Source organism: Centroberyx gerrardi, chromosome 15 (assembly GCF_048128805.1).
Source record: "Centroberyx gerrardi isolate f3 chromosome 15, fCenGer3.hap1.cur.20231027, whole genome shotgun sequence".
NCBI classification, from domain to species: Eukaryota; Metazoa; Chordata; class Actinopteri; order Beryciformes; family Berycidae; genus Centroberyx; species Centroberyx gerrardi.
The window spans coordinates 29,438,266-29,448,305 of NC_136011.1; the positions used below are offsets into that span (position 1 = coordinate 29,438,266).

Genomic DNA, 10,040 nt, shown 5'->3' on the forward strand with positions numbered 1-10,040 from the left:
GTGCAATATTCATAGCAGTTCAAATACTTACAGTGCAATACCTATATTCTGTATTTGATTCTGATCCTATCTTTTTCTTCTACTGTTTCTATTTTTTTATATCACTGTTTTTATTGGTTGATATTGCCTTTTATTCTTTTCTGTCTTTTAAGCAACCACTAAGCTAAATTCCTTGCTTGGGCAAATATACTTGGCCGATAAAATGAGTCTGATTCTGATTCTGATCATATGGCTCACATATGCAAAATCACATGTTGAATAATCAAATTAATGTTCATCCCATTGAACTGTAATGTTAGGTGTGATGTCAAACAAAACTGAGATTTTCAAATAATATTCCTGCCATAGCTCATTTTGTCAGAGTTTTTAAACAAAATGTGGTTGTTATCATCAGTTCAGACAGCAGAACTGTGCGTCACGATGTCCCAAAATCACCATATCATCACCATAAGATTCCACTGAAAGGCAATAAATGATAATATTGAATTATCGTCCAGCCCTGCTCTGATGTTTCCTGCAGCGACAGCGTCACTGTTGAGGAGGCGGGGCTTGTTGTGATTGGAGCGTTTTCTTTCTGATTCATCTGTCCAGAGAGAAAATGTCAACTTAATGATGCTGCCTACCTTCTGAGTGACACACCTGACCTCTGAACCAATTAATTCGCTCATTCTGATTGGAGCAGGGGGTTCAGCTCCGCCTCAGGTCTCCAGACCGTCAGCGGGTCCACACTGAGCGTGTCAGGTCCAGGTTTCCTCTCTGTGTATCCTCAGGCCGGCTGAGCTGTGGACGGGCCTTTGAGCAAGGCACTGAACCCCTGCTGCTCAGTGGAAACCAGTACAAGACTGAGGCTGGACTGGGAAAGTCCCAGTGGGGAATGGATGTGACTGTATGGCCTCAGTTAGGAATAAGAACTAGTTTACAGTCGACTAGCCTGGTGAAATAAGGGTTAAATAGGAATCTCAGTCAGTGATGTCATCATGACGCAGCAGCTCCTTATAATAATCACTGGTTTGTCCCAGACTAATCCACCTACTGATACTGTGTAATTACTGACTCTGTGTGTGTGTGTGTGTGTGTGTGTGTGTGTGTGGTTTCCAACACCGTCACATGACTGCAGATCCTCTATTACTGTTAGTCCACATGACTTTGCTCTTCAGCTGTGAAATCATATGGATGAAATGTCAATACAATATAAAAATAAATATTTAAATGAGAGTTAAATAAAAAAATAAAAATAAAAAAGAGGATACACCTGCATTCTTTAAAACCCAAATCCTTTTCTCTTTCTGATATACTGGATGAAGTTTCCATGATGTGGATGACAGGGTGGGAGGAGCTTTGGCTTAGATAGATAGATAGATAGATAGATAGATAGATAGATAGATAGATATCTTTATTGTCCATTACAACACAACGGCAACAAAAATCCAACAACACATTAGACGTGTGGACCTGCAGACCTGTGGACCTGCAGAGCGTCTCCTCTCATCCAGAACAGTCCGGCAGGCAGGAGGCCGAGGATCAGCCTCAGCAGCAGAGAGCAGCCGTCTCATCAGTCAGCGGTGGAGCTGCTGTCTGCAGCAACACACTCCAACACACAGAGAACAGATCCAGTCCAGACCGGATCAAGATCCTCTGAGGAAGAACACACTGTTTTACTCTCTGGTCTGGCTTTAGAGAAGGAAAAACATGGCTGCACTCTTCTATTTACATGTAGCCTACTATTCTACCTTTTCTCCTCGTATTTCTTTCTCTTTTCCCTTGCACTTCTCTATCCTCCATGATCAGTTAGGGTCACAGGAATATTTGTTCCATTTATAGAGTTTTTCCACCAACCTGCTGCAGCAGCTGAGTCTCATGATGGAGGAACATGTAGAACTGTGTGTTAGTTAATAAAGTATAAATCTGTAGAACTGTGTGTTAGTTAATAAAGTGTAAATCTGTATCAAGCAGCTAGAAGCAGAGAGCAGCTGAGTCAGCTTGTTGTGGTGTGGCTGTAGATCCATTCAGTAACGTTCTCAGTAAAAGTGAATAGTGTGATAAGGTGGATTTGGTTACTGTGACACAGTAAACTGTCTTGTCTTTAGCCCTAGTCTCTACTCCAAAACACTCTGAGTTGTAGCTTGAGAAGAGTCAGCTCAGTTAACCTGAACAAACTGTTAGCTAGCTAACTAGCCGGCAAACACACCGATGTTAATGTGAACACGCTAACGCTAGCCGCTACTAGCTACGTTAGCTAGTGTGCTAATCAGATGTGTTAACAACAAGACAGTGATGTTAGCTGACCAGATACTATGGTTAGCTAGCTAACAAGCTGACATTATCTAAACACTAAATCAATCAGATGGATCAGTGATGAAATGATCAGTTCAGTCAGAAACAGACAGAAATTAACCGTCTAAATGATATGAATCTCTGTATAGATTCATTTCAGTCATCAGTTCATCTTCATCCATTTCAGTCCAGTGGATTTTGTTTTTAAATGTTTTTTAGACAGTGATATGAATGTATTAGCATTTTTTTGCGATGCTAGTTCCAGTCAGTGAGGACTACAGCTGTTTAACCCACAGCTTTACCATAGTGGCAGTCAGCCAGTCGCCACTTAAATCTGGTAAACAGCAGTCACACAGGTGCAGTCAGACCCCCCCCCCCCCCAAAGACAAAACAACAACAACAACAACCTGTCATTAGGTGTTTAACCCTCCTCTATATTTGGATTACCATATAATCAGTCCTATGCAACAACAGCTTATCCAGCCCATAATGCCTCCACAGCTGCTAATTACTGTCATTTATGAGTCATGGCATGTGTGTGTGTGTGTGTGTGTGTGTGTGTGTGTGTGTGTGTGTGTGTGTGTGTGTGTGTGTGTGTGTGGCGGTGGGGTTGAGATAATGTATTGTCTGCTGCTGTGAGCCATAACAATAAGTGTCAGAACAGCCAATACAGTCTGGGGGTGAAAACAGTAATTTTTAGTGTTTAGATGAAGCAGCAGCTGGAGTGACAGGCTGCAGTGAAGCTGGGCGCACTGCACAGTCACATACAGTTACACTGCAACTGCATGTGAGTCCTGCTGCAGACAGACTCACCACTCTGTCCTCCTTCCCTCGTCTCCTCCTTTCCTCTCCTCTCTCCTCCTCCCTCCCTTCCTTCTGGAGCCTCATCTCACTTTCTTGATTATTATAATTTTAGTCTCATCAGGGTGGAAAAGCCTCAGAAACATTTAGAGCATCATGGGACACTAAAACTCTCCACTGAAACCCAGGATGACGATGATGATAAGAGGAAGAGGAGTAAAAGAAGAAGATGAAGAAGTAATTTGAGGAATCCCTTCAGAATGCCCCATCACTAACAAAACATTCACGCATATTTATGTGGAAGAAGAAGAAGAGTAAGAGAAGAAGAGGATGATGAAGAAGAAAAAGAAGAATATGTCCATCCATACTTGTGTGGAATCTGATCAAAGTGTCTCATTAGAATCAGTTCAGGTTCAGGTCTTCTCATAGACAACCAGTGTAGTATTGATCAATTCTACAGTAAATATGTGATCAATCAGTCTGCATCAGATCATGATATCAGACTGCATCAGATCATGATATCAGACTGCATCAGATCATGATATCAGACTGCATCAGATCATGATATCAGACTGCATCAGATCATATCAGACTGCATCAGATCATGATATCAGTCTGCATCAGATCATGATATCAGACTGCATCAGATCATATCAGACTGCATCAGATCATATCAGACTGCATCAGATCATGATATCAGTCTGCATCAGATCATGATATCAGACTGCATCAGATCATATCAGTCTGCATCAGATCATGACATCAGACTGCATCAGATCATATCAGTCTGCATCAGATCATGACATCAGACTGCATCAGATCATGACATCAGACTGCATCAGATCATGATATCAGACTGCATCAGATCATGATATCAGTCTGCATCAGATCATATCAGACTGCATCAGATCATGACATCAGACTGCATCAGATCATGACATCAGACTGCATCAGATCATGATATCAGTCTGCATCAGATCATATCAGACTGCATCAGATCATGATATCAGACTGCATCAGATCATATCAGTCTGCATCAGATCATGATATCAGACTGCATCAGATCATATCAGACTGCATCAGATCATATCAGACTGCATCAGATCATGATATCAGACTGCATCAGATCATGACATCAGACTGCATCAGATCATGATATCAGACTGCATCAGATCATGATATCAGACTGCATCAGATCATATCAGACTGCATCAGATCATGACATCAGACTGCATCAGATCATGATATCAGACTGCATCAGATCATATCAGACTGCATCAGATCATGACATCGGACTGCATCAGATCATGATATCAGGCTGCATCAGATCATGATATCAGACTGCATCAGATCATATCAGACTGCATCAGATCATGATATCAGTCTGCATCAGATCATATCAGACTGCATCAGATCATGATATCAGACTGCATCAGATCATATCAGACTGCATCAGATCATGACATCAGACTGCATCAGATCATGATATCAGACTGCATCAGATCATATCAGACTGCATCAGATCATGATATCAGACTGCATCAGATCATGATATCAGACTGCATCAGATCATGATATCAGTCTGCATCAGATCATGATATCAGACTGCATCAGATCATATCAGACTGCATCAGATCATGATATCAGACTGCATCAGATCATGATATCAGACTGCATCAGATCATATCAGACTGCATCAGATCATGATATCAGACTGCATCAGATCATATCAGACTGCATCAGATCATATCAGACTGCATCAGATCATGACATCAGACTGCATCAGATCATGATATCAGACTGCATCAGATCATATCAGACTGCATCAGATCATGACATCAGACTGCATCAGATCATGATATCAGACTGCATCAGATCATATCAGACTGCATCAGATCATGATATCAGACTGCATCAGATCATATCAGACTGCATCAGATCATGATATCAGACTGCATCAGATCATATCAGACTGCATCAGATCATGACATCAGACTGCATCAGATCATGATATCAGACTGCATCAGATCATATCAGACTGCATCAGATCATATCAGTCTGCATCAGATCATATCAGACTGCATCAGATCATGATATCAGACTGCATCAGATCATATCAGACTGCATCAGATCATGATATCAGACTGCATCAGATCATGATATCAGACTGCATCAGATCATGATATCAGTCTGCATCAGATCATATCAGACTGCATCAGATCATGATATCAGACTGCATCAGATCATGACATCAGACTGCATCAGATCATGATATCAGTCTGCATCAGATCATGATATCAGACTGCATCAGATCATGATATCAGACTGCATCAGATCATGACATCAGACTGCATCAGATCATGACATCAGACTGCATCAGATCATGATATCAGACTGCATCAGATCATGATATCAGACTGCATCAGATCATATCAGACTGCATCAGATCATGATATCAGACTGCATCAGATCATGATATCAGTCTGCATCAGATCATATCAGACTGCATCAGATCATGATATCAGTCTGCATCAGATCATATCAGACTGCATCAGATCATGATATCAGTCTGCATCAGATCATATCAGACTGCATCAGATCATGACATCAGTCTGCATCAGATCATGATATCAGACTGCATCAGATCATATCAGACTGCATCAGATCATGATATCAGACTGCATCAGATCATGATATCAGACTGCATCAGATCATGATATCAGACTGCATCAGATCATGATATCAGACTGCATCAGACCCAGTCTAGTAGCAGGTCAGTATCGGCTCCAGATATCAGTCTGGTCCTGGGATGTGGAAGCATCCGTTCAGCCTCCTGCAGCGGTCCAAGGAGAACATCAGATGTGAACCACAGGGGAGCCGGGGCAGCGTGGCTCCCCTTAATAAGACATGAGCTCCCCTGAAAACATGATTTGTGAAATTTTGGGGGGGTCTCTAAAATATTGACAATATGCTATTTTTGCCATGCATTTCTATTTTTCTGTATCTTCATCATCATGGATCATGCATAAAATTAGGCTAATATTGATGTATGATTCATGCATGAGGGTGATTCATCACTAAATTCACTTTAATAAAGATACCGGCATGCATGCTGTTCTTGCCATCACCATCGAAGCGTGGCGGCGCAATATCAAACTTCACTCACTTTAACTCAAAGATCAGAAAAAAAACAACTTTCTTAGTCCCCAAATCACCATTATTCATTTCTCTGTTCTGTAGTCAGCATACTACAGACATGTCAAAAAGAAAACAAGGAAGCTTACTCACAAATTTTGGATTTACGTATTATATCATACTGTGATGTTTGGTTTTGATACCCATGTGGAGGTTTGATGTGGGCATTAACTGATTATTATATATCAGATGTGCTGACATAAAGCAAGTAGGCCTACATGCTTGCAGCTATGAATGTTTCTTTGCAACAAGAGTGTAGAGTACCTGAGTAATAAACATTAATTAACAGTAATAAACATTAGGACAACACAATATAAAAGATTAATAAGAAACAAAACAAAACAACACAATAGGTTGTTCTGATTGGTTGGTGTTGAACCTCACCAGCTTCTCTCATCAAGCTCGGCCAGATTTCATTTTTGTTTTCAGTGAGAAAATATTTCCCCAAATTCGCCCTAAAAGTGTTCCTGTGCTCCAGCAGCTCCGTCACCTGCAGCCTCCCTCCCTCCCTCCCTCCTCCCTCCCTCCTCCCTCCCTCCCTCTGCACAAACACAGCAACATATTGGCCTCGGTGGGGGGGGGGGCAGGAAGGAGAAAACAAACACACCCAAAGTGCTGATGGGACAGTTTGGACCTGTGACCCTCCTGTTCAGAACACCGCAAGGATTTTCACTCCAAAACTCTGTCTGGGAAAAAGAAAAGACACGACTTGACGTTTATTGCAAAAGATTTTAAAAAAGCCACAATCAATCCTCTACAATGCTGCGGATTGATAATATGTTCAATAATCAATTTTCAGTTTTACTTGCATTTACATGCCAACAACATTAATTAATATGTCACATATTTCTCATTTTGGAACGAAACTCTTCATTTGTACAGTCTGTTCTCAAACCACTGCTGTTTCTGAGGTGTGTGTGTGTGTGTGTGTGTGTGTGTGTGTGTGTGTGTGGGGTCAGTAGTTGTAATGGAAGGGAAAAGCATTCACTGATTCATTGACTTTCCCCTACTTCCATACATGCTGTTGTTCATATATTTCTTCACTTTTCTCTTTACTTATATTACTTTTCATTCTTATATTTCTAGTTAAGATAAAATAAGATAAACCTTTATTGTCCCTGTGGAGACTGTGTGTTACTGTGTGACTTAAAGGTCCCATATGGTGTAAAACTCTGTGATGATAAAGGAGTTGGATGGTCTATCTAAACAAAGGTTCGCTCATTATCATTTCTGTAAGAAATAATAGACTAACAAAGTGTTTTTTTCAAAGCGGTCGAGCGGTCGTCATCGTTTATTACCGGAGAGTTTTCCCTACCTGTAGCCGCCGGGCCGCGGCGTCTCACGTTTCACTCTCGAAACGGTTAGCCAATCGGAACGGAGGGTCGTTAATATTAATGAGCCTTAAAGACACGGCGACAGAAACGGCCTGTTCTTGGTAAGGCTCAGAGAGATGCTGGAAAATGAACGTGGAGAAATGGATTGAGAGTGTTTTTGGTTCATGACACCACACACACAGCTCTGAATGGACAGAAAGACACAAAATAAAACTGGAGAGTGAGAATATGGAGCTGAAACATGTTGCAGTGTTGTAGTTGTCAGTTGTGTTCAGTTCCCCCATCTGCTCTCTTCTCTTCTCTCTTCTCTTCTCTCTTCTCTCTTCTCTCTCTCTCTTCTCTCTCTCTCTCTTCTCTTCTCTCTTCTCTCTCTCTCTTCTCTCTTCTCTCCTCTCTTCTCTTCTCTCTTCTCTTCTCTCTTCTCTCTTCTCTGCTCTCTTCTCTTCTCTCTTCTCTCTCTCTCTCTTTCTTCTCTCTCTCTTCTCTCTTCTCTTCTCTCTTCTCTTCTCTCTTCTCTCTCTTCTCTCTTCTCTCTTCTCTCTTCTCTTCTCTCTTCTCTTCTCTTCTCTCTCTCTTCTCTCTTCTCTCTTCTCTCTTCTCTCTCTTCTCTTCTCTCTTCTCTCTTCTCTTCTCTCTCTCTTCTCTCTTCTCTTCTCTCTCTCTCTCTCTTCTCTTCTCTCTTCTCTCTTCTCTTCTCTCCTCTCTTCTCTTCTTCTCTGCTCTGTCCGGTTGTTTTCCCCCTCTGGCATCAACAGAGTTTCATCTTCTCATAATTTCCGAGCCGATGCGGTTCAGACCGGCGAGCCTCGGGTCACGAGCCGCGTGTCTGAGTCCGGCTCCAGATAGAAACCTCATAAACAAACTGATGAGAAATTCCTTCATGTCTGGATTCCGGCGACTCGGCAGGAGAGCGGATTCCCAGAGTCTCTGGATTCCTGAAGACGACAGAAAAGAAAAGCAGGAAAACAAGTTGACAGACAGTCAGAGGGTTTTCACACTTCAGTCTGAACCTCGGGTCGTGTTTCGGGTGCATTTCACCGACATCACTTCCTGTCACTTCCTGTCACTTTTCCCTTGTGAACATGGAAGAAAGCCGACGCTCGTGTTCCTCGTTCTGTTTTTGAAGATTTGGTGCCACGATTATTCTCACAGTGAACAGCAGCTCCACCTGGGTGCAAATAGATAAATAGTCAAAAGTTTGGACGTACGCATTTTTCTTTATTTTTTACTATTTACGTAAAGTGAACACTGAGTATATGGAAAATAACACAGTATTGATTATTGTGATTGTTACTGAAATGTCTGTTGAATACATCTAATGTTGAAAGAATAGATTGGAAAAAACAAAACTGGACAAAAAGAGAAGTAAGGAAATGAATACTGATTTCAGAATACAAGGAATTTAGCTTAGTTTAACTGAATGGACACTGAATATTAGATGCAAATTGAATACTTATAAGAGTAATAAATGTAATAAAATGATCAGGATCAAAGGAAGTGAAAGCCACATCTTGGTTATTTAAGACCCAGCAGGCAAAGCCACATTTTGGGGTCTGGGAATAAAACAGTTTGGGACTCCCTGACCTGAAGCACTGTGCAAAATATTATTTTGTCATTAAAATGGTCGAATGTAAAGAAAGTGAATATCGGCACGTCGGCTGTTTGCAGCGTGAATCCAAACTGTGTGAACGTTTCAGTCTGCAGTCGCTCTGCAGCTGATGGTTTCTGATCCGGTTATGAAACCTCCGCTCCGCCGTCACAGCTGCTTAACATCCAGTGTGTGTGTGTGTGTGTGTGTGTGTGTGTGTGTGTGTGTGTGTGTGTCAGTCAGGATTTGGGAGGCTGCATGTGATTTCGGTGCAGACTTCCCTCCTCAGATGTTTCTGCAGACTGAACTGATGTTGTTTCTCTTCCAGTGAGTCTGATATTAATGTTAATATTATGTTAATATTAAAATAATAAAGTCTCATCCCTCCCAGGCTTCATTTTCACTGCATTTTTAAATGTAGTCGCAGTCTTTTAATGGAAATTGCCTTTAAATTGAGTCAGATTTTAGTCAAGGCATATTTTTTTTTTTTTTCTAAATGCTTTTAATTTTTAACTTTCACATATCATCATCATCAACATCATCATATACATATGGACAAAAATACAATTATAAAACATAGAGCTATAGTATACATCTTATACATATTTAGCAGGAAAATACACATACAAAGTAAATGGCTAAATAAATAAGTAAATAAATCTATAAAATAGTAATGGCATATTGACTAAATTTAGCCAGTTATTTACTGACTGAAATGACCTTAAAATAATTATGTTATAGTTGATGAAAATATGTCCAGTTCAACCAGCATCACTCTGTCTAGATTATATTTACATTTAAACATTTTCCTATTTCCTATTCTGTTTTTGAACCTTATGAAATGTAAC

At 40.8% G+C, this 10,040-nt stretch overlaps 1 protein-coding gene across 1 annotated transcript in view; it reads left to right on the forward strand.

Moving 5' to 3' along the window:
* The window catches only part of usp54a (ubiquitin specific peptidase 54a), a 37,942-nt gene that overhangs the window by 1,726 nt on the left and 26,176 nt on the right, over window positions 1-10,040 (forward strand). The window contains 1 exon segment of the mRNA XM_078288650.1: window positions 683-867. Within this exon segment, the coding sequence (XP_078144776.1) occupies window positions 683-867 (185 nt within the window).